The following is a 26,514-nucleotide window of genomic DNA, read 5'->3' as shown; positions in this document are numbered from 1 at the left end:
TGCTGTGGGGATATAGGCACATTCACATACTGCTGGTAGAACTGTAAATTGGTCCAGGGGTTCTGAGAGGTGGGGGAGAGAAAGTAAATGCTTGTTGAAAAAAAGAAATTAAAATTTGGAAGAGGTGCCTAATTTCCAAGCCATGTTGTTTTGGACACTTAATACCTTGATTCTCCCCTGAATTATACAGTCTATGGATCTTGAGTTACATGGAAGGAAATAGATATTGATAGGTATGGATGAACAGAACAAGTTGCCAAAAGGGAAGGACTGCAAGATAGGCAAAAAAATAGGAAAGTACTAGCCTAGAATTGCATTACAACATTAGAATTCAATCTAAGGTAGGTAAGTCATTTTTGTAACCCATGAAAGGAGAATTTAATTATAATATAGTATCATTTATAAGACAGGGCCATAAAATTCACAACTTAACCTCTAAGACAATACTGGCAGGATCAAAGGAAAAAAAACATGTCCAGACTCAAGACCCTTTTGTATTTATCTTGTACTTAATAAAAATTAGTCTGAAGACAAATTAAAAAAAAAGTACCTCTTCTGGAAGAGTAGTATGTTGTACATCTGAAGTAGCAAGCAGTAAAACTGGAGCAAATGAGGGAATATTCTGTAACAATGTGGTAAAAGTAGCTTTAAGTGTTAATCCAACTGTCTCCCACCACAAGTGGATATGAGGAACATACACTATACTTGGGGCTGTTCTCTTGGCTTCACGGATCACCTAATAGGAGAAAAATTATCATTTCTAGTTAGAAAAGGAACATATTTAAAGTATGTTTAACCTTTCAGAAAAATCCACGAACTACAAAATCTTTACTTTTAAAGAAGTTTCTTCCAATATATTCCCATGCAACCATAAGTTCTGTGAATAATAATAATAATAATAATAATAATAAGTTCAAGTGAATAATGAATTTGATAGGAAATTTTAAAGAAATTTTAAAGAAAAAATATTCCCATTAAAGACTTTGTATTCAATTAGTTGTAAAAGTTCTTCTACAATAAATCAAGGTTAGCTGTAATAGCTTTTTTCCTTTTAAAACTCAGATCAAAGATGAAAATTACAAAGAACAAAATCTATTCATTAGTATAATAGTAATTATAGCTAACATCTATAGAATACTTTATGTTTTGCAAAGAACTTATTTCATTTCATCTTTATCATAACCATGTGAGGGAAGTGCTATTATTATCTCCTTATTACAAATGAGGAAACTGAGGCTGAAAGATAAGTAACTTGCCTAGAGTAACATAGCTATTAATAAGCATCTCAGCCAGTATTAGAATTCAGGTCTTCCTAACTCCAAGTCCAACAATCTATTCACTGTACTGCCTAGCTGCCCACTATATCAAAGACTATAATGTTGTAAATTTTTTCTGCAAGAGACTACTTTAAACACAACACTCATTTTTTTTGTTAACACTGAACTACCTGGGCACATGTTTCCTCAGGTGATGTGGTACTGACTCCAAAAAGAACAGGAAGGTCCAAGGTATATACTGTAAACTTTTCCAAAGCATGAATCACAGCAGGTGCCAAATGAGAACTCTGCCCAAATCCTGGCTCTCCTACTATCAAGATTCTTGGTCGAAAAGATATAGGCTGGTGATAAGCATTTCTAAAACGACAGTGAATGTATTCCATTTTTAAAAAAGTCCTTCAGTACATGTTCTAAAACAATAACCCCATTCCCAATTAACAATGTTTGAACACTTATAATTCAAAGGTTTAACTAAAGACCACCTTAAATATTACTGCTATGCTATTCTTCTTCCCAATTTCTTTGGCACAGTTTTTAACAGTACTATATGTTACTGTATAAATATTGACAACTTTACCATAGCTGAATGCACTTCCTAACAGAGGCTAAAAAGTAATATGAAGTATCTATGACAGATGATATACAAATTTGTATAAGCACACAAAATACAGGTGAATCCGTTCAAACATAGCTATGAATGGAAATGTTTATGTTTAAAATGTATGAGATGTCCTTAAGACTGCTTTCCCATTTAACTTATTAGGTATTTGAGTCAGGTACCAAAGATTCTCTTTTCAATTAACTTCAATTGATTCTCAGAATAAGTATCTTTAACACACACACACAAAACCACATACCTATTGAGATGAAGGAAATTAACATTTTCTTTTGTTTTACTGAAGGCTTTCTGAGAAAGCCCATTTTCGTATACTGAGAGAACTTCATCATCACTATATGCTAAATCACTTTCTAGTAGAGGCCCAGGGACATCTACAAAACAAAATATATTATCCCATTTTAGTGACTTCACTGGGTAAATTTCAATCGATGGTAAAGCAGACAACTATTTAAATCAGGTTTCAGTGAGAGTTAAGAATGACTTAATTTTTAAAATAAAATGTATTATATTAAAAAAATCTAAAAAGCATTCTTAGCTCCAGGCAGACAACAAACTGTTCAGCCTGATGGCTAGCTTGCTAAGTTCAGATTTAGACTGCACTGCAGTTTGCAAATTGAGTGGAGGCATGAGAAATAGGAAGATTACAGGAATTTTTCAAGGAAAAAACCCTAATTTTATAAAAATATATCACAAAATTTAAATCTATCACTTTTAGGTATAAAAATTATATTCTATAAAAAAAAGTTATGTTTACAAACATCATTTTAAAAGAGGTTGAAAGGAATGGATTTCAATGGCCACTTAGTTTAACCTATACCCAAAATAAATTTCTAAAATAACCACATTATAAGTGGTCACCCAGCCTTTGTTTGAAGACCTAAAATTAAGGGAAACCTACTATCTCTCAAGACATGCCATTTTATTTTCTTAGGAAGTTTTTCTTAACATGAACCCTTAATTTACTTCTTTGTAAACTTCCTCCCATTATCTTCTATAGCCAAATATAAGTCTAATCCTTCCTCCAGAGGATACCTCTTATAAATCCAATATCTATTATGTCTCGAGTCTTCTCTAGACTAAGCATAACCATTTCTTTCAACCAATCCTCATATGACATGAACTTAAGATCCTTCAAATTCAAATATGACACTTGTTCATTTAAGACTTTATACCTGACTTTGGTCCTTTATTTGTTCCAAGTTCTGCATGTGGAAACACTCTTTGTATGGCCCCTAAGATCTTACAAACAGTGTTTTCAAGGAGAGGTTTCACAATAGTAGACAGTGCCTGTCCCGGTGATGTCACAGCCCTTTGAGAGGCTGGTATTATCTTTTGCATAGCTACTAGAAAATCCTTAGCTGAGATATTAATCGATGAGAGATCCAACTGTAGTTTCTCGCTACTTGTATATATCTGAGGATAACGTCTACGTAGAGCACAAAGAGCAGCTTCAGAACATATGGACTTAATATCTGCACCACAGTATCCTATTAAAAAGAGTTATCATGAAAAGAGAATAAAGAGTTTAAGACAGTTCAATAATACTGCACTAATAAGCAAAAAAAAAGGGACTGTCCAATTCTTCCAGATGAAAGGTCTAGAGACAATTGTAAGAGATTTTGATTTAGTATCAAAAAGAACTAAATCAACCCTTTCATTTTACAAATGAGATAAGTAAAGTCCAACAAAGTAGCTCAGACTTATTATTCAAATTCTCTCTCTCTCTCTCTCTCTCTCGCATGCGCACACACACACACAGCGAAATAGGAGAGCCAATGTTGGCAAGAAAAAGAATAAAGTAAAAAAAATCATCTAAGGTTGTCCTCTCACAAATCTTACATAAAAATTCACTATTTTTTACTATATTCTATCAATGTTTTGGGCAAGAGGGAAATGGCAAAAACTAAAGGCAAATTAAAAAAACAAATAAATCTTCAATTCCCCCAATAAGTTTAAGGTTTTAAAAGAAACAAAAAAAACCCAAATCAAAAAACCCAACTGTACATTCTATTAAGTATTGTAGTACTCCTTAAAAAAATGTTTACCAACACATTTTTCTGCAAGTTCTTCAAGAAATATATCCAATGGCTTGGGATTCCAATCTCTTGTATGTATCTTTAGAATTTCTTTTCGAGCCTATAAATAAAACCACTCTTTAAAAAATTTAAAAGAACAATATCAGTTTCCCAAAGCCCTTTTGAATGCTAGACTTTTTTAGAATAGATTCTTTAATCAAAAAATGTTAACTTGAAGGTTAAAGTGAAGAAATTAAATTAAGGCGAGAAAGAGAGACTTTAAGTACTACTTGTAATTAATATTTTGTAAGTATTGTTATCACACAGGCCTCCTCTATATTTTAATGCTTAATTTCTAAAGGTATGATTTTTTTTACTAATTCACACTTTCCTATCTTTTATATATATATTTAGGATAAATTTAACAATCTACTAGAGCTTAAGAAACTAATATTCAGGGGCAGCTAGGTGGCGCAGTGGATAGAGCACTGGCCCTGGAGTCAGGAGTACCTGAGTTCAAATCCGGCCTCAGACACTTAACACTTACTAGCTGCGTGACCCTGGGCAAGTCACTTAACCCCAATTGCCTCACTAAAAAAAACAAAAACAAAAAAACAAACTAATATTCATATTTAAACAGTATTGATGATACTAATATGCTAGCTGTCAAAGTACAAAGATGAAGTAACATTATTAAATTATTTCTAGGAGTGCATTAATTATTAAATCATTTATTCAAGAGTAATGTATTTGCTTTATCCCCAGGCAATACATATGTATTTCAAAATGGTTTGCTGGGTTTGGTGACTATGTTCATGAAATAGCCATTAAATGACTAAAGGCATGAACATGGCCTAATCCAAACTTGAAAGAAAGAAAGAGAAAGAGAGAAAGAAAGGATTACAATTCATAGAGTCATAGGATTTTGCAGGTAAGGAGAATTAAGTTTAAACCTCTGTTTTATAAATAAGAATACTGAAAACAGTGTTTCCCACTTTCCTCTAGCAAATTTTAATTAATTCAATTATATAATTTTCTCCCAGTTATTAATATCTATTGACCTTAAGGATATTCTCATGCCTTTTTCTTTTTTTAAAATGACTTCAGGACCTGTTTCAACAATTCAATATCCCTAGTCATCATTTTGGGCAAAACTCATACTCACATTCATAACCCAACTCTTAAGTTCTTTAAATTCAGCAACCTCTATATCCAACATCATTTCAGCTCTCCAATGATATGACTACCCCTTAACTTCACCCAGAATGAAATGACATCACTCTGAAATTCTCTCTGACAACAACTTTATGTCTTCCTACCTCTCTTCTGCTTCAATTCCACTGAATTCATTATTAGCTGGTTCCTCAACTTTTTCCTTCTTTCTCAGTCTATTAGCTGCATTCTTGTTTTCACTTGCTACTTTATATCAACTTCCTATTTAATTTCTCACAATTTCCCACCCTCTCAAGTCCTCAATTATCAGTTTCCCTAAAAAGCTGGGCTTTTTGTTTTCTTCAGTGGACTGGAAGGGATATACAGATGTATGGTTTCATATATGTATAACTTCCAGTTTGGAAACTCCTTCTACAAAGGGAGATCAGTAAGTCATATGTTAACATATAAATTGCCTGGAGTTCTGAGAAATTAAATGACAATACGGTCACAAAGCTAGGATAACACATATCAGAGCCTAGGTCTTTCTTGACTCCTAAAATAGTACTCTGACACCACACCATGCTGTCTCTCACTGTCTTGCTCTTAACTTGAACTTCCAAACTAGTACGAAAATTGTTACACTCTATATTATATGGAAAATCATGTACTACTAGTTAGAATAATTGTTGTTTTTTTTTTTCTGGGGAAATGAGGGTTAAAGTGACTTGCCCAAGGTCACCGAGCTAGTAAGTGTCAGGTGTCTGAGGCCGAGAATCACTGTTTTCCGTGACTACACATGTATAACTTATGTTGAATTTCTTGCCTTCTCAAATGGGGGGATCAGTTTGGGGTTTTTTTTGGTGGGGCGATGGGAAGTTAAGTGACTTGCCCAGGGTCACACAGCTAGTAAGTGTCAAGTGTCTGAGGTCAGATTTGAACTCAGGTACTCCTGAATCCAGGGCCAGTGCTTTATCCACTGCGCCACCTAGCTGCCCCCAGGGGGAACAGTTTTAAAAATGGATGTTAAAAATTATTTTTACATGTCATTAGGGGAAAATAAAATGCTAAATTAAAAAACCCACTGTTTTCCAGACATGTATTGTATGTGGGCATTTGTGCATGTGCATATTTGGGAGGTGGGGATCTGTCTGGATGCTAGAAATGAATGTTGTATTGCAAAAGATTTACTAAAGTGAAATGAAATTAATATTTAGTCCTTACATCTTTATCTGGTAAGCTAAAAAGGAATTCTCTGTCAAATCGGCCAGGTCTTCGTAAAGCAGGATCTATAGAATCCAGTCTATTGGTAGCTCCAATAACAACAATTTCTCCCCTACTATCCAATCCATCCATAAGTGCTAGTAAGGTCGATACAATGGAACTAAAAAAAAAACAAAGAAAAAAAAGGGAAGAGACAAAACTTTGGTTCAGTAAAAGTAGTCTAGCTAAAGTTATATAAATTTCATACAACTTCATCTAACAAGCTTTCTTTTCCTTAAAAAGCAAATTCTATAAAGAAACAATTACATTTAGAAAAAAAAGAAACAATTTTAACTGAATTAAGAAAACATAAACGAATTTATTTTTGGCCAAAAAGCATTTATTGAACAAATTCCCCCCCCCTCAACAGGACAGAAATAAAATTCCTGACCCAGATCATGATCTCAATCAAGTCATAAAAAGAACCAACAATGTTATTAAGAACAAAGATACAACTATAAATAACTAGGATAATTAAAGAACACTTGACTGGCAGGAAGGAACCCTGGGATCAGGTTCTAGCTCTGCCAATTAGTAGCTATGTGATAGCTGTCAAACCACTTAAAATGTTCAGAAAAACAAGTCAAAAAAGAACTTAAAGGGGGCAGCTAAGTGGCATAGTGGATAAAGCACTGGCCTTGGATTCAGGAAGACCTGGGTTCAAATCCAGCCTCAGACACGAGACACATACTAGCTGTGTGACCCTGGGCAAGTCACTTAACCCTCATTGCCTCACCCCCACCCCCCCAAAACAAAAAAACTTAAGAATCTCTGGACTCTGAAAATGATAATTTTAAAAAGCCTGGACATTAGACTTACAGAAATCATAATGAAAACTTCTCATTGGGACCAGATGGCAATGTATAAAGGTAGTAAGAATCTACTCATCTTGTGAAAGGAACCCCACAAGTTAAAGTCTCAGAAATGTGAAAGACACAATACTGAGCTGTCATGTTAAAGTTAAAAAATATATATATAAACATCTAGAAAGCAGTTCAAGTACCTAGTAACTACATTAAGGATCACCTAAGACTTGGAAACTTGTACTATAAATGAGAGATCTTGGAATACAATATTGCAAAAGGCAAAAGACTTACAACCAAGAACTTACCCAGCTAAGCTGGGTATGATCCTACAGAGAGTAAAGGTTAAAATAGACCTTTATTGGAAGTAATATTTGATTTTCAAGTGTATTTGATGAAAACCCCAAAGCTGAGTAGGAACTTTGAAATACAAAAGAGTCCACAGAAACTTAGAAAGGAAATTTTATATAAGCAACTGCAAGGAGCTGTGTGATGATGCAGTGCTAACATTTGAATAGGTAGAGATGAAATGATTATTAATGCTTTCAAACCGTAATAAGAAAAACAAGTTCTGTGGGAGAAATGACTGTTCTGAGGTTTTAAATGGAAAGAAAAGACATGGAAAAAAGAGGAATACACTAAGTATAGAAATGAGACAGAAAGGGGTGGAACTTACTTTTTTGATGTAACTGGATAATAATAATACAAACATGGAGGAAGGGGTGGGGAAGTGTTAAAGTAGAGGATAATACTAAGGTAAAGAATAGTCAGAGGCAAAACAAAACCCTGTCCTGGAGGAATTAAAATGGGAAAAGAAAAGAAATAAAAAAAGAAAAAGAAATAAAAGAAGGTTCCTTAAGATTGCTACTTAACACAATGGAACAATGGATGAAAAAACTGGTTTTTACATATGAATATGTCATTGTGTTTAAGAAATGACCAAAGAGAGGATTTCATACAATTCTGGGTAATATAAACTGAAGTAAGATCAGAAGAAAAATTTCTATAAGAACAATATCGTAAGAAAAAAAAACAACTTTAAAAGATTCAAGAACTCTAGTTGGTACAATGACCAACTGTGTCTCCAGTGGAGCTGTGATGAAGCATATTGTTACCTCCCTCCTGACAGAAATGTGATGGACAACAAAGTGTAGAAAGAGACATATTTTTGGACATGACCACACTGTGGGTTTGTTTTGCTTGACTATGCTTTTTTATTGCAAGGCTTTTCTTTCTTTCATTTTCTCAATTTTTAATTGGGAGGAACAGGAGGAGTAGGAAGACTGATGCCAAAAAAAGGCCATTGTAGTATTTTTTAAAATGCAAAGAAAAGAACAGAAGGTAATTCAGAAGGGATTAGACAAGCAAGGATTCTGAAAAGCAATGAGTAGGATTTATTGTGAATGTGTATATTTTTTAAAGTAATATAAAAAAGATTCACAGTTTCATGCAGAATCTTCTGTGTTTTGTTCTTTATATGTAAATGCTCTTTGTATTGCTGTTTCAGTTCAGAATGATTTTTTTAAAAATGAAAAATAAAAAAGCGCTAAGACTAATTTGCATGGAAACACTAAGGTCACAAAAGTATAGTGGATGCATAAGCCTTATTGCCTTTGGACATCAGCCGACTGGGACTGTGGCAATCAAATAAGATGAAAATTGATGAAATAAATTCATTAGGTACCACCAGCAGAATGCTAATGCAGACACTGATATATAAAGAGATTGGATATGGAAAATTCTTTGTATAAAAATCTTACCTGTGAATTTGATCTTGTCTGCTTGACCTAACAGGAGCCAGACCATCAATTTCATCAAAGAAAATAATTGAAGGACGCATCTGATAAGCCTATAAGACAAATTTAGTATTGTTGGTGTTACCACAAATATTAGAAACACATAAATTTAATCTCCATTTTAGTCAAATTTCTGCTCTGGCTTCAGTTTAGCAGTGCATAATCATACAAATCAAATTAAAATTCAAGAGTATACTTTTGATAGATGGGAAAAGATAGCCAATTTTTAGGTAATAAAGTATAGACACCTGTTCAATTTCATATGCACCACTCATCACTGATACCAGGCATTATTGTTTTCACGTAAAAATCCAAGAAATTATGTTAATATATTCAAATATTAAAGTATTCTACTGAATATATATCCAATTTCAAAGACAGTGTGAGAGGTCCGTCTCCCCCCACCCAGGTACAGATTAACATAACTTTCTCACCTGATCAAATAACAAACGTAGTTGTCGTTCAGATTCCCCTACCCATTTACTCAAACAATCAGCACCTTTTCTCATAAAAAAGGCCACTCTTTTATCACCTTGACTGCATTCATTGGCAAGTGCTCGGGCAACAAGCGTCTTTCCGGTTCCAGGAGGGCCATAGAACAAACAACCCCTGTAAAATAGTGTATTTTTTTCAATATTAATAGTATTTTTTTCCAGTTACATGTAAAGATAGTTTTCAATATTCATTTTTTACAAGATTTTGAGTTTCAAAGTTTTCTCCCTCCTTCTCCTCCCCCATCCACAAGACAGCAACTAATCAGATATACCTTATATATGTATAATCATGTGAAACATATTTCCACCTTAGTCATGTTGTGAAAGAAGCAGAACAAAAGGGGGAAAACCTCAAGAAAGAAAAAAACAAACAACAAAAAAGTGAAAATAGTATGGTTCAATCTTAATCCAGATTCCACAGTTCTTTTTCTGGATGTTGAGAGCAATTTCCATCCTGAGTCCTTTGGAATTGTCTTGGATCACTGTCATCTATCAGAGCTGATCATCACACAATGTTGCTATTACTGTGTACAATGTTTTGGTTCTGCTCACTTCACTCAGCATCAGTCCACTTGAGTCTTTCTAGGTTTTTCTGAAATCTGCCTGCTCATCATATAGCACAATAGTATTCCATTACATTCTTGTACCATAATGAAAACAGCATATTTTAAATGTCAAGACAAACTGAAACTACATGGTGACAGATTTCATGACTTTAGTGAACAAGCAAATAATCAAAGAATGACAACTCAATTGTACTGAGCATACACTGCATTATATGTGAACTTAAGAATCAATTTTTTAGTCTTTGCAAAGATGTTTTATTGTAAAGGATATTTATTATTGTGAGAATTCATCTTTGTAATTTTAAGGAATTATAAGTAACTAAACTGATAAACATTGTGAAACTTTGCAGAATTATACATTCACATATTACAATTAAGCAGTCCTGAGAAAAAACTCAATTACATAAAAAAAGTAGAACATATCCATAGTGACTGAGTGGGAATGTAGAAAGTTGTACAGGAATAGAAAAGATGTCAATTAAATATTATCATTTTGGTAACATGAAAGCACAAATTTCAGAAGAGGAGGGCAAAATCTGATCATAAACCAAAAATCTGTTTCACACTGCACAGATTTTCAGACTTTTTCAATGTAATGATCAGTTATGCGATTATTTTCCTTTTCTTCTTTTGTCTTTGAAAAATATTATTCATTTTATGTGACAGCTCTCTGGAAAGGGGAAGAAGGGACATTGGGGGAAATTATGATATGAAAAAGATAATGAAGACATGGATGAAAGCTTATTTAAAAAGTGATATAGGAGCATCTAGGTGGCACAGTGGATAGAGCACCAGCCCTGGAGTCAGGAGTACCTGAGTTCAAATCCAGCCTCAGACACTTGACACATACTACCTGTGTGACCCTGGGCAAGTCACTTAACCCCAATTGTTTCACTTAAAAAAAAAAAAGTAAAAGTGATATAGCCACTAGGAAACAAATGGCTAAGCTGGGTCTTAATATTTGTTTTTTAAAAGTATCAACGTCATGCCAGACAAACCTCATTTCCTCTATGACAATAACACAAACTAATAGATGAGGGGGATTCTATGTATATATTTTATTTAGATTTTAACAAAGCACATGGATCTCATATTCTTCTCACAGGGAAGGTACAAAGATAGGGATCGGACAATTGTCAGATTCATAACTGGTTAGATGGCCAGATTAAATAGTTAATGGTTCAATGTCAACTCCGGTGTAGTACCCCAGGGATTTGTGCCTAATTTTGTGCTACCTAACATTTTTATCAATGACTTAGAAAAAAGTACAGATAGTACTTGCTCATAACTTACTAGCTGTGTAACTTCTGTCTGCCTCAGTTTCCTCATATGCAAAATGGGGATAATAATAGCACCTACCTCCCAGGGTTGTTGTGACACTGAATATTTATAAAGTGCTCTGCAAACCTCAAAGTACTATGGAAATACTAGCTATTATGACACAAAGGTAGTAAGGACAGCTAACACTGGATGACAGAGATCAGAGTACTAAGCTGAAAGATTAAATTTAAGAGGAAAGAATATAAAATTTTGCTCAAGTACCAAAAAAATTTTTTTTTACAAATATAATATTGGCGAGTTATGGATAGAAGTAGGTGTTCTGAAAATATTTGGGTTTTAGTGGCTTTGCAAGTTTAATATTTTGTTGTTCAATTGTGTCTCAGTCTCCATGACCCTCATTTTTTGTTTTCTTGGCCAAGATACTGGAATGGTTTGCCATTTCCTTCTCCAGCTAATTTTACAGATGAGGAAACTGAGGCAAACAAGCTTAAGTGACTTGCCCACAGTAATACATCTAATAACTGTCTGAGGCTGGATTTGAACTCAGGTCTCTTCCTGACTCCAGGCACAGTGCTTTACCCATTTTGCCACCTAGCTGCCCAAGTTCAATATTAGTCAGCAATGAAACATGGCAGCTAAGTTAACAAGGATTTATTATACACTTTCTCTGGGCCAGGCATTGTGCAAAATGTTGGAAACAAAAATACAAGCAAAGTGAGAGTCCCTGACTCCAAGGAACTTATGTTGTAATGGGGGAACCACCACAGAGAAAAAGAAAGCTGAAAAGGCTTGGCTGGGGGGTGGGGGAGAGGAAGAGGACACAGAAGGTAGTGATGGGGTGAGGCAGACCTGCCAGCACATTGTAAAAAATTGGAAGAGAGTTAAAAATACAGCCTAGAGAGAAATAAAGATCTAGCTGGCCTAAGCCTCCTCCTTAAAATGGAAATTCTGAGAACTAAGGAGACAGATGAATGGATGGGTGATGGCAGAGACACAGAGGCAGAGGATACTTCCAATGTGTGAAGTTCAGGGATGGACTGAACTTTCTAGGGTAAAAAAAGATGTTGGGGCATTCTAGAGAAAATCTGGGGGAGTCAGCACACCTACAACCAGAGAGAGAGAAAACATAAATGATAGAGGTATAAATTCAGAATCTATGGGAAACGAACAACAGAACTGTGTGTGATCCAAGTCATGGGGAGAGTCATAGGATCATAGATTTATAGGTGAAAAAGATAAATGCCAATCTAATCCAAGCTCTTCATTTAACCCACGAAGAGCTGAGGCCCAGGGAGGTTAAGTGACCGGCCCAAATCACCCAGTAAATAAGATGGTATGAACCATACCAACTCTCCAATGAGATAACAGATCCTGTCATAGACGAGGTCTCAGGCTAGGAATTTTAGTCACGGGAAGCAGGTTCTAATAGAGAAAGGTATTTCAAGCCCATAAAGACTTTAAAAAGAAGATGCACACTGCCAAGGCTTACTTTATCTCACTCCTTCAGGCCTAAACACAAAGTTTCAACAGCAGCCCATTACCTTTCTTGGCAATATTTATAACATAGTTTTCTTTACAAGCTATCAACATTACCTTGGTGGCTGAATTTTAAATCTTTCAAAGACTTCTGGATAAAGCAATGGAAAGACCACCATTTCTTTTAGAGCTGCAATATGGTTTGAAAGCCCACCAACACTATCAAATCGTACCTAAAAGGGAAGGAGTTCAGCAGTTAAATATTCCAATTCTTTAAACTGCAAAACAAAACACTATAATTCACTAACACAAAATATCACTTACTGGTCCCTAATATACATATCTCAGGAGCACTGATAAAGTATACCAAAGACAATATAAATGAGAGGTCCATAAAAGCTGAAGTTGCTTTCTAAACAAGTTCTGTTTTGCTACTTGTATTTTATAGGAAGAGACACTGTTAAAACCAGAAGTTCTACACTCACTTCTGCTATAATTCCCATTTTGAAATTGTGAAGCTGCTTCTAATACAATGGATACATTAGAGAACATTTTGAGTATAATTAAATTTCAAGTTTGCTTCTGGGTGATTTTTTTCTGTGAGAACCAGCAAGAGAATTAGAAAATCGTACCATTTTACAATACACCACAAGCTGCAACCTTCCTGACATCTACTTTAATGAGTAAACTCTAAGCTTTTGTCAAGGTGAAGGGCCATATTTATTATCTATCTTCTGGGGCAGCAGGAACTGTGAGCTGGTCTGAACCACCCTCACCCTATGCCTCCCTGAGAAAGACTTGTTGTAGCCTGCCCAACTCACTCGCGCATCAGTCTAAAATACAGGCTATGGACACACTATTTATGTATTTCCTAATCATTTAAAACATCCAAAACTGTACTTAATAAAAAATTAGGTTATCTTTTAAAAAAATGTTACTGAAAAAGTTTTTAAGCATTGTGCCCCAGTCCCACTTCCTCATGAATTCTGGTTTTTATTATATTATTTTGCAAAGCATGGTTGTTTTTGTTGGTGGTGGTTTTTTGGGGGGTGGGGAAGAAGTTTCATTATAGTAAAACTACCTATTTTGTACACATTGCATTCTATACTCACTGAAGAATCTATTTGCATTGGATCAACATCAGCCAAGCTTGCACCAATTTTCATTCGATCTTTATGAATTCCTTTTAATTCATCTTTCCGAAAGTTCAATGGAAGGCACCTAATTTTAAAAAACAAAACCATTACGTCATAAACATGACAAAATTTGTTTTTAACTACACAAGATTATAGCACTTTTGAAGTAGATAGCATCTTAATCATTTAACGCCTCTATTTTTACTATTAAGATATTAAGGCCTAGAGAAAAATATTAATTTTTGAAACTTAATAATTAAATCATTGATGCTTTTCAATCATAAATGCCATTTCTTTTATGAACCCAAGGAAGTTACCTACTATTTTGAGACACTGTTCTTACTGTACTATCTAAACACTAAAGACATAATAATAATGTATTATTCATTGAATTCAGAGTATTCCTTAATTTGGAATTCCTAAAGATCCATTCCTATTGATAAAACTAAAACAGACAATTTTGCTTATCCAGTTAATGGACATTAGCAGATACAAAATTTTTAAAAAATCGTTGTCTTTGAAATACATAAGTGCATACATAATTGAATATGGAGAAAGCTTATATTCTGACAACTTAGTTAAACTAACTGTATTATGTACAAATTATCCCAAACTGGCAATTTAATCCAATTTAACATTTACTCAGTATGTCCTATAGTCAATTTCCCTATCCTGTCACCTGCTTCCTGCTTTAATTTGAAAGTAGAACAATCTGGTATCTTTTAAACATTCTGCAGAGCAGGAGAACTAGTTAAAACTTTGTTTTATAAATCTTCTCAATAGAAAATATAGTGTTAAGCTGTCAATGAAGCTATAATTAAGCAGATTAGATTTTGGTGCCACAAAACAATCATAACCAAAAATCTTGATGAGAATTAATTAGGGCATAAAAAAGTTGTAAGTAACAGATTTGGGGATACTGAGAATCATATCTAGAGTGCACTGTAACCTCCTAGAACAAAATGAGAAAAATATGAAGATTATACCTGCAAACAAGTCAATTTGTTCTACTTAAAATCTATTTGCATTTCATGAGGTGATATACTAACCTTGTTTTGTTTTCTTCTTTAAAAGGAGGCTTAATTGATGAGGATTTAATACTTATATAACTTACCTGCTAATAGCCATACTACGGCTTCTTTTCCTCCGTCTCTCAAAATGTTGTTCATCATCATCGTCATCAGAAGAAGATGATGATGTAGAATCACTATTATGGATTGCATGCCTTCGCCTTAAATAGCACATTAAGAAAAAAAGATTGAAGTCATGTTAAATAAAGGGAAAAACTCATCAACCAACTTTTATTAAGGGCCTACTACATGCAGACATTGTGCTAGATTCTAGAACTACAAAGATCAGGAAAAGAGAATGAAACTAGATAAGCATATCACAACCCAATAAAATGAAAACAAATTTACAAAAACAGGAATATATCTGTCAAATATGCTAAAAAAAAGTCAATTTATGTGATTATCTCATATCAAGATAAAAATAGGCTTTTTTCTTTTACTATACTCATTTATTAAATCTTGTCATAAAAAGGTTTTTGGGGACATCTTCAAAATGAAAATCTTAAATATTACAGACACCTGTTAATAATATTTAGATTGAAATGAATTAATTTTATTTGGGAAACCAAATAAACCACTACAAATTTGTGTAATATAATCTCAAATGGGCCCTCACTATAGCAGGACAAACTTTTTATATCTCTCTGATCCATTCATTATTTCACTCACCCCAGTAGCTTTCCCAAACTGTTTAAATCCTCCTGAAACCTTGTGGCTTCTCTCCCCTTCCCTGTCTAACCTGAAACTCTTGTTTCATATTTCACTGAAAAACTCAGTAAAAATTGGAAACTGAAGGGATGTCTATCAATTAGGGAATGGCTGATAAAGTATATGATTGTGATGGAATACTACTGTACTTTAAGGAATGATGATCTCAATGATTCTAGGAAAACATGGAAAGACTTGCATGAAATAATGAAGAGTGAAATGAGCAAAAGCAAGAGAACATTGCATATAGTAACAGCAATATTGTTTTAAGAATGACTTTAAGTAAGTTCTTCTGACTATTATACTCAAATTAACTGTAAAGATGCTATCTGCATCCAGAGAAAGAACTGATAAACACAAGTATAGAACAATTTTACATATATATGTGTATTTGTATGAGTGTGTATACACACATACACATGTAAAATTGTTCTATACTTCTACTTATATAAATATTTTATATATAAATGCACATTTACATATAAATATGTATTGCCTATATACACATATATACATACCGACCCATCTATTTGTGTCTAATGGTAGCCATGGGGCAGAAGAAATTTTGTTGTATATTTGAAAGGAATAGCAAGTTATGCATAATTTTGATGTTATAGAAATGCTTGTTTTATTCCAAAAATTAAAAATAAAAGACAAATGTGGGGGAAAAAAGGGAAAAACTTAGTAATTTGTTTAGAGCTCCCTTTTTCCCCTTGTTCCTCATTTCAAAGACCTCAGAGGTCTTCCCTCATTATCTCCTCCACACATCTCACGGGAAGAAGTGGTCCTTCTCCTTTGTCAAAGGTAATAAGCCCTTCACATGCACAAGTGATCCCATTCCATCCCATCTTTTTATTTAAATTTTTTTGTTGTGGGGCAATGGGGGTTAAGTGATTTGCCCAGGGTCCCACAGCTAGTAAGTGTCAAGTGTCTGAGGCTGGATTTGAACTCAGGTCCTCCTGAATCCAGGGCCGGTGCTTTATCCACTGCATTACCTAGCTGCCCCATCCCATCCCATCTTGTTTAGTACTAAATTTGGAATTTTATTTTAAAGCTAGGCAAAATGATGTTGCCATGAATTCTAAAAGGAAGGGCCAGTCAAATAATATTCACAAATATCAATATATATAAAATATGCAATCTTTGTAATATGTAATATTAAAATCCACACCGACAAAAGAGGAAAGAGAAGGCACCTAAAGAAACCAATGTGGCTACACAAGAAATTAGGATAAAATGCTAAGAAAAATAAAAACTGATTTTTTAAAAAGTTATGTTGGGTGCAAGTAGGAAGAAAAGAACTGTGGATTGATGGGATTAACTGAAATAACATTAAGGAGATGGTATGACTATAACATTCAATTCCATTTTGTTTCAGTTTTCTTACAAAGAAAGACCATCTTCAAAAGATGATTAAGGGGCAGCTAGGTGGTGCAGTGGATACAGCACTGGCCCTGGAGTAAGGAGGACCTGAGTTCAAATCTGACCTTGGACACTTAACACTCACTAGCTGTGTGACCCTGGGTAAGTCACTTAACCCCAACTGCCTCTCACACACACACACACACACACACACACACACACACACACACACACACACACACAAAATTAAAAGGGAATAAATGAATTTTTAAAAATTATTAAATGTTTACTAAACTGCCATGCACTCTGCTAAATGGTAGGAATAAAAAACAAAAACCCAATCCCCTTTACCAAAAAAACAAAACAGTAATGCATAACAACCATGAACAAAATAATGAAAATACAAAACAGTACCTGTCCTAAAGAAGTTTTTTTTTTCTTTTGTGTGTGTGTGAGGCAATTGGTTTTAAGTGATTTGTCCAGGGTCACACAGCTAGTATGTCAAGTGTCTGAAGCCAGGTTTGAACTCAGGTCCTCCTAAATCCAGAGCCAGTGCTTTATCCACTGTGCCACCTAGCTGCCCCAAGAAGTTTACTTCCTAATAGGGGAAGGCAACTTATATGGGAGTGGTGAGCAGGGAAGTATTTTGCTGAGGTACAAAGAGAAAGAAGAGGTGGTAACAGGCTAAGAGTGCAATGTGCCAGGTGTAAGGCTGGGTGATATGTGAAGCTATTTTCCCCAGACTGGGGGAAACCTAGATTTTGAAAGACCCAGATACTGTGGCCTGGGATTATGAAGGTATTTGGAAAACTGTTGGCTAATTTAAAAAAGTTTGACGGTTAAGACTTGATAAATTACACAATGGCCAGTTTCCAACCCCAGCTTTGGCACTTCCTGAGTATATCATTACTAGCTCCCCATGGGTCTCAGCGGCTCATCCATAAAATGAGATGATAGGTTCTGGATGACATCTAAGGTCCCTTCCAGCACTATGATGTCTTAGGATACTGAAAACACTTGCAGACATGAATGACTCAAGAGCTACTATTAGTAATCTTTTAGACATCACAAAAAATGGGGCCAAGAGAAGAATACCTTAGTTTTCAAAAAGTAAGAAAAGGTTAAATTCTGATAATTAGACATTAGTGAATTTTACAGATTCTCAGCAAAATTCTTGGCAGATTATTACAACAGATGATCTATGATCACTTGGATAACATGGGTTTACTTAATGTGAGTCATGTCAAATTAATTTCCTTCGTTTTTCTTCTTGATAGATTTTACTTCTGTGATTCTTGTCTGGGCAATATAAGAAGTCGCAGTTTCAAACAAAGGGGTGAGGGGAGAGGAAATAATTAAGGGCTCTAAGAGAAGTCCCCTTAACTCTGCTGCCTGTCACTTAAAAAAAAACTTCTTCCTGTGTTCATCCATCCATACTATAGGAGAAAAACAATGAAAGCTAGACTCAGAAGCTAACCTTTAACGTTAGTTCCACCATTTACTAGCTGTATATGTCCTTGGATAAGTCATTTAATGTCTGAGGTTCAGTGCTTTGCATATAAAATAAGAATATTCTTGCACTATTTTAGCTTATAGTTACAAGTTATGAAAAAAAAATATATAAAAATGTACTGCAATACACACAAAATTTTAAAAAATAAGCTACGGGGCAGCTAGGTGGCGCAGTGGATAGAGCACCGGCCCTGGAGTCAGGAGGACCTGAGTTCAAATCCAGACTCAGGCACTTAACACTAGCTGTGTGACCCTGGGCAAGTCACTTAACCCCAATTGCCTCACTTAAAAAAAAAAAAGCTACTCTGTTTAACTATTCCCTTCTGTCTCAGGAGTGTCTGCATATTCCAAAACTAATCCCTCCATCTGTATCTTTTTGATTCTATCTCCTCAAACATGAACTCCATCAGTTGTTCTTTTTATAGCATCTTTAATCTCTCTCCACCGTTTCCTTCCCCTCTCCTTAAAATATATACACCTAACCTAAGGAAATTTCCCTTGATTTCCCAGCTTTCAATGACCATATTTCCACCCTTTCACTGTCAAACTTTCTGATAATCCATGCCTCAATTTGTAACTCAATTTTGAGTTTCTGTAATAATGCTGTTTGAAAAGTGCTTTAAAAAACATCTCATTTGAACAAGATGAGGTGGCAAGAGGTTAGATTTCTAGTTCCACCTATCACCTACACTGTAAAATGAAAGTATTAATATTTTTTATTTTCTGAGATTAGTGGAGGACATAGGTCTGAGAAACTAAAAGGGACTGTAAAAAGAGGCAAATATTAACAATGGGGTTAGATTGGTTGACCAGATAGTAATATTTGGATTCATTCCTCAGTTATTCTATGTAATATACTCCCATTCAAAATGTGTACACAGGTTTGTCATTTAGTATACCAGGCTATATACAGTTATACCAAAACCTATACATTGTATATTACATGTATACACCTGTCTTATTTAATCTAAATTGCATGTTCTTTGATAGAAGAAACTGGGCTTCATATTTTCTAATCTGAGGAAGTTTGGTGTAATACATCAACGGCTAGACATGAATCAGAAGTGACTTGAAGTAAACTACTTGAGTACGTGGCACATCAGTGTATATAATTGTAAACAAAAATGTTCATTGAATTTTATAACACTTTTTTAAAGCACTTTACTAATTACCTCAGTACTTTGGTACCAACTAAAGTTATGGCTCCAAAAACAAAAACAAAAAAAAACTCGAGCCTCACAAACTTGTGAAATATTATCTCCCTTTTACAGAAAAGTAAATTGAGGCAAAGGTTAAATGGCTTGCCTAGGGTCACACACTTAATAAGGATCTGAGGCCTATTTTGAACTGGGATCTTCCTAACTTCAGGACCAGGGCTGCCTTTGACACTAGATTCCTCCCCTCCCTTGGCTTCCCTAATGGTATTTAATTTAATTTAATTTATTTATTTATTTGCCACTTTACCCTTTTACTTTTTAAAAATCATAAAAGTATTTTATTATTTTCCAGTTATATGTAAAGATGATTTCCAACATTTGTTTTCATAAGATTTTTAGTTCCAAATTTTTTCCTAGATGTATATAGCCAGCTTCCATCTCTGCTGAGCTTTAAAAAAAATTTAAAGTTTTGAATTCCAAATTCTATCCTTCCCTCCCCTCCCTGAGGCAGTAAGCAATCAGATATAGTTATACTTGTGCAAGTAGGTAAAACATTACCATATTAGTAATTTTGTATAAGAAGACTCAAATAAAAGAAAAAAAATGAAAGATATAAAGTGAAAAATAGCATGCTTCATTCAGTGTTCAATCAATATCAGCAATAGTATGCTTCGTCACTAGTCCTTTGGGATTATTTTGGATCATTGTATTGCTGAGAATAGTTAAGTCATTCAAAGTTCTTCCTCAAACAATGTTGCTGTCACTGCACACAATGTTCTCCTGGTTCTGCTCACTTCACTATGCATCAGTTTATATAAGTCTTTCTAGGACTTTCTGAAAATCATCCTGCTTGTCATTTCTTATAGCACAGCAATATTCCATAACAATCATATACCACAGTTTGTTTAGCCATTCACCAATTTATAGGTATCCCTCTGATTTCCAATTCTTAGCCACCACAAAAAGAGCTGCTAGAAATATTTTTGTACAACTCAGTCTTTTTCTCTTTTTGGGGGATGCCTTTGGGATATAAATCTAGCAGTGGTATTGCTGGACCAAAAGGTATGCAGTTTTATAGCCCTTTGGACATAGTTCCAAATTTCTGCTGAGCTTTTGTCTCACATCACAAACTGCCCATTGTCCAAAACTGAACTCATTACCTTTCCCTGTAATATCACCCCTTTTCCAAATTTCCCTATTTCTATTGAAGACATTGCCATCCTTCTAGTTTCCCAGATCCATGATATCTTCACTATCCTGGACCCCTTACCCCACACATCTTGCAATTTCTAACTCTACATCCCTTGTATCTAACCTTTCTCTCCACTCTATCACAGTTATCACTTCAGTTCAGATCCTCATCACCCTCTCATCTAGATTATTCCAAAAGCCTCTTAAATGATCTCTATGCCTCAAGTCTTTCGACATTCTAGGACATTCTACACAAACTACAAAGTAATTTTCCTTTAACACAGACCTAAGCACATCATTCTCCTACTTGTTAGTAGTTATTAGCATGTTATCTATCTCATTAGATTGTGAATTCCCTGAAAATATTGAGCATCTTTTGTCTTTCTTAGTGTCTCCAGTGCTTAGCACAGTCTCTGGCACATAGTAGGTACTTGATAAATACTTGTTGATGGACTACTCATGTAATTCAAGTGGCTTTCCACTGCCTCTGGGCAACTGTTTAAATTTAAAAACTCTACACGCTGTGGTCACTCACACTATTTCAATAAAACTTGGGAAACTGGAAACAAAACAAAACAAAACCCTACGCAACTTTCCATTCTCATTGGATATTACTCTCCCCTTCCTACTCTGAGCTCCAGCCAAACTGACCTCTCTTCCTCACAAAGAATCCTCCATTTCTTATCTCCCTGCCTTTGTACTAGGCATCCAACATACCTAAAATGTATTGGTTCTTTATTTATGCAGTTTAAGGAATCATCTTCTGCATGAAGCCTTTCCTGATCTTCCCCTACTGCCTTTCCACTAAACTATCTTGCATCCAATTGCTTTCCATATATTTATTCATTTTATATTTATGCTACATATTTTCACATATGTACTTTTTGTCTCCTTCATTAAAATATAACCTCCGGGGGGGGCAGCTAGGTGGTGCAGTGGATGGAGCACCGGCCCTGGAATCAGGAGTACCTGAGTTCAAATCCGGCCTCAGACACTTAACACTTACTAGCTGTGTGACCCTGGGCAAGTCACTTGGCCCCAATTGCCTCACTAAAAAAAAAAGTATGGATTATTTCTACAGCATAAACACTCAATAAATATTTATTCATTGAAAAGCAACGGCCCAATAGACCTAAGAGGTCAATGAGAGAGGACTCATTGAGCCAACAGTGTCAGCCCCAGGAAAAAGAGCTATTGCAACCTTAGCCAGCATTTAAAAAATACAGTATCCAGGGGAAGCTAGGTGGTGTAGTGGATAAAGCACTGGTCCTGGATTCAGGAGTACCTGAATTCAAACCCGGCCTCAGACACTTGACACTTATTAGCTGTGTGATGCTGGGCAAGTCACTTAACCCCAATGCTCCGCAAAAAAACCAAAACAAAAAAACACACACAAAAAAACCAAAACTGTATCCAAATTAAGGTAGTAGATACCACTACTCTATCTAGATCCACTTGCGATCCCTTTTTGTCAAGAATTTATATGCAAGCATATAGGTATATAAAAAGGTATACAAATCAAACATTCACTACCAAATTTTTCACAGGCCCCACACACAGTTACATGACCCCATATGGGGTTGTAAGCCACAGTTTAAGAAACTTTGATCTAGATCTTAAGATCTTACCTGGCATCTTTTTGTCTAATTCCTAGAAGTGCTTTTTGAGAGAATTTTACAATTTTAGAATGAATTAGCCTGCTAGTCATGTCACAGAAGGAAAAGATGAAGGACCTAAGATGTTCAGCTTGGAAAAATGAACACTTTAGAGGATGCATGATATAGCATTTTGAATATTTGAAAGGTAGTCATTTTATGCTCTGAAAAGAAATAGTTATATGTTCTTCTAGAGGGCAAAATTAAAGGAGGGTAGACTGCTGAATCTGATGGCTTTAATAATTTGCTATCTAGCAAAAAAACCCAGCAAGCCTCCCTCAGTGAGGGTGCATAGGGAGGAAAAATAATCATCAGGAATACTGTAGAGCAGGGATTCTTAACCATTTATTGAGTCATGGACCCTTTGGGCAATTTACTAAAGACTATGGATGCCTTCTCAGAATGTTTTTAGATGCACAACATAAAATAAATAGGAAATACAAAGGAAACCAATTATAATTAAATAGTTACTGAAATATATTTTTGAAACTACTGTATAGAATCTATATTAAGAACTCCTATCTGGAAAATTCTTGTGTAAGGAGTAAGAATTGAATTAGATGATACCTAAAATTCTATGACTCTACCCCAAATATGCTTTCATAGCTTTTGAGACATATTGGTACCTGTTAATCCTTTTACAATAAGGACTTCTTGGTCCTGCAGAACTAAATCGGTATCTTCGCCTTGCAGGAGAGGCTGGGCCGCTATAAAACATGTTAGGTTTTCTCTGATGCCGGGGTTCTATTTAAAATTTTAAAAAGTTATAACAGTTACAAAATATTTTGGACTTTAATATTTACAAAGTACTTCCTTAATTAAAAACAAACAAAATATTATTACACAGGAGCATTTAATATTTTTATTTCCTTGCTCCAGAAGTTTTATCCTACAATGATTTAATATTTTTAAGTAGTAAAATATAATAACCAACAGGGGGAAAAGTAGTTTTCTTTACACAAATTAATGGAAACCCTTGAGCATGAACACTCCAAAATCTAAAAAAAGTAAAACAGTATTTCTAAAGGTTGGATTGTATCTCATATTATGTCATATAAAACAATCCATTTTAGACTAAGATCAGAACTGAATTTATATTATAGGATCTAACTTAATCTGGAATAGATTCAATTGCTGGCTAAGAAAGGCTATTTAAGTTATCAGCTTTTATAAAAGAATGTAACCCACAAAATTTGCCTAGAGTGGGAGTCATTGAAGAAAAAACAAAAACACACCTAACAACAGCATTTGTTAACTACAAGAAAAACTCAAGTTAGCAAAAACTTTCCTTCCAACCAACAAATATATTTAGCACTTACTTTCCAGGGGAGCCTGATAATGCACAGCAGTCTTTCGCTGTCTAAGATCATAGCGTTTTTGATTATCCTCTTCCCCATCTTCATCTTCATCTTCATCTTCATCTTCCTGGTCTTCACCTTCTTCAGAAGATTCTATGATTAAGAAAGTCTTACTTTTAGAATAAAAATTTAAAGGAAACTTTTTAGGGGGATGGGAGTTGATTGGATTACTGTTCACTCAATGGTTTGCCAACATCAAAGAAAAAATAAGGACTAGTTTGTATACTTAGTTACAAGTTTAAACAATGCAAGATCATGATAGGGATATGGAGCCACCATAGCTAGTATGGCTGTCATAGAGAAGTAGTTACCTTCCCACTTGTTTCCTACTTTAGAACTCTTGCTAGCTTTGGTTATTATTAACACCAATAAAGTTCTTTTAAATAAATACTCTCAGAAAGCATGAATCAGAGATTCAATAAACTTAGCAAAAAAGATGTTAGCTATGCTTAGCCTGAAGTTTTTTTATTAGTTTAACACAATACTCCATATTCTGGCTTAGAATAAATAGCCTTAAATTTAAAGGGGGGAAAAAGTGCAAATAAAATAACACCATGAGTTTTCTTTCACCCTACACCCTTGGCAAAGACGACAAAAGATGGGAATAATTAATATTGGAGAGAGATGTGGAAAAGATAGATGCATCAGTACCTTAACTGGTGGAGCTATGAATTAACTAGTACACCATTTTGGAAAGCAGTTTGAAATTATATCATAAAGTGACTAAAATGTCCATACCCTTTGATCTAGAGGTTCAAATAACAGGCAGATGTCCCAAGAAAGTCATTAAGAAGAAAGTCCCCTTATACAATATTTATAGCAACATTTTTTTGAAGCAAAAAACAAGAAACAAAGAAAATGCCCATAGACTGGGGAATAGCTAAACAAATTGTGGTACATATGAAAAGATAAATATGGTGAATACAGAAAAGCATGGAACGATCTACATGAACTGATCCAGAATGAGATAAGTAGAGCCAAGAAAATAAAGAACAAAATGACTACAATGTTCATAGAAAAAACAGCCACAAAATAACCACAAATTAATATTTCAAAACCATAAAAACCAAGCATGACATGAGTTAAGAGATAGAAGAATATTTCTACTCACTCCTCTGCAGAGGTAGAAGCTGAGAATTACAAAATACTTTATATAATATTCTTTGTTATATGGTATAGCTGTACTTGAGAAGAACACAGATACAGGAGAAAATTTGAACAAAGTACACACAAAAGATAAATAAAAAAAATTTAAAAAAAATGATTGAGCATATGAACAAAATGAGGAAAATAAAGCAACTTCCCATTCCTAAGACATATTTTCATAATCTAGCATGGTTATTTTGTACTGTTGTAAATTCTCAGAACGACTCATTCTAAATGCAACTAAAAAAGAACAATAAAAAGGAAATGTAAAAATCTTACCATTATCAGAGAACATATTATTTGCATCACTAACAATACATATACCTATGATCACTTTAAAAATTATTAAAATAGCACTAATAAAAGTTTAGACTTTGACTCATATCATTAGATTTAGTTTATTAGATTCCTGAAAGTAGTTACAATAAACCATATATCTAAGTCTTAAATAAGTTGAGGCAAAAACCTAGTTTTGAAGTTCAACATTTTTAGAGCCCATAAACACACACAATTACTTCAACATATTCTGCCCACTATCAACTGTTAAAAAAAATTTTTTTTTTTGCAGGGTGAGGCAATTGTGGTTAAGTGACTTGCCCAGGGTCACACAGCTAGTAAGTGTTAAGTGTCTGAGGCCAGATTTGAACTCAGGTACTCCTGACTCCAGGGCCAGTGCTCTATCCACTGTGCCACCTAGCTGCCCCTGAGGCTGGATCTGAACTCAGGTCTTTCTGAATCCAGGGCCGGTGCTCTATATCCACTATGCCACCTAACTACCCCTATCAACTGTTTCTGTAACTTCTGAGCATGGTTTCTTTTTTCATCAAACCTGCTATTACAGCATTAGGATAGTATTATTTTAGAATACTGTTAGATTTTACATGCCTTGAATCACTTGCCTATCTAAAAGCAACTTCACCTTTTGTGCCTTACTTTAAAATTAACTGCTTAAACAAGCATAAATTAGACAACTAAATTATATTTTAAAATTCAAATATTAAGACAGTAAAAAACAAATGTTTTTCTCAGCACTTGATATTTCCATCCAAAATAAAATTTCATTGCCATTTGAGTAGCCTCATCTGAAAAACTACATTTCAAAAACTAGGTTCTGGCTGATTACCATCCTATTATTTAAGCAATGGAATGAAGTAATCTGTGTCTCTCAAGTATGTTTGGTATCAAAACATTTTTTAATGCAACTAAATGGCATTCCCATAGAATACAATTTGGTTTGTACCATGGTGAAAAATTTGTTTTGCTTAGTCTCTAAGTGCTAAAAGTGATATAATTTCCCCACAAAAAGGTGGCTTCCTATTGAAAAAAGGTATTTCAATAGGTTATTAAAAGGGCTCAAAACCAAAAGAGTACTCACCTACACTGCCATCCTGATTATCAGTAGTTTCTTCATCAGTTCTTTGAACATTTTTTTGCTTTCCTCTAGAGTACATGTCAAGATTTTCCTGAAATTATTTAT

General features: G+C 34.5%; 1 protein-coding gene across 2 annotated transcripts in view; it reads right to left on the bottom strand.

Annotated features, from left to right (window-relative positions):
- The window catches only part of ATAD2 (ATPase family AAA domain containing 2), an 82,296-nt gene that overhangs the window by 38,435 nt on the left and 17,347 nt on the right, over window positions 1–26,514 (bottom strand). The window contains exons 6-19 of one of the 2 annotated variants that reach the window (XM_043982182.1): window positions 26,413–26,500; window positions 23,853–23,984; window positions 23,160–23,277; window positions 14,993–15,109; window positions 13,855–13,963; window positions 12,860–12,975; window positions 9,360–9,534; window positions 8,890–8,978; window positions 6,288–6,447; window positions 3,942–4,032; window positions 3,069–3,383; window positions 2,135–2,267; window positions 1,448–1,634; window positions 551–736 (exon numbers count right to left, since the gene is read on the bottom strand). In XM_043982182.1, coding sequence (XP_043838117.1) covers window positions 551–736; window positions 1,448–1,634; window positions 2,135–2,267; window positions 3,069–3,383; window positions 3,942–4,032; window positions 6,288–6,447; window positions 8,890–8,978; window positions 9,360–9,534; window positions 12,860–12,975; window positions 13,855–13,963; window positions 14,993–15,109; window positions 23,160–23,277; window positions 23,853–23,984; window positions 26,413–26,500 — 2,016 coding nt within the window. The remainder of the gene's footprint in view (window positions 1–550; window positions 737–1,447; window positions 1,635–2,134; window positions 2,268–3,068; window positions 3,384–3,941; window positions 4,033–6,287; window positions 6,448–8,889; window positions 8,979–9,359; window positions 9,535–12,859; window positions 12,976–13,854; window positions 13,964–14,992; window positions 15,110–23,159; window positions 23,278–23,852; window positions 23,985–26,412; window positions 26,501–26,514) is intronic. The other variant, XM_043982191.1, reaches the window with a different exon arrangement.

Source organism: Dromiciops gliroides, chromosome 1, assembly GCF_019393635.1.
Source record: "Dromiciops gliroides isolate mDroGli1 chromosome 1, mDroGli1.pri, whole genome shotgun sequence".
Taxonomy (NCBI): domain Eukaryota; kingdom Metazoa; phylum Chordata; class Mammalia; order Microbiotheria; family Microbiotheriidae; genus Dromiciops; species Dromiciops gliroides.
Note: the sequence above shows the minus strand (reverse complement) of the source record. Positions and strands in the feature narration are given on the sequence as shown.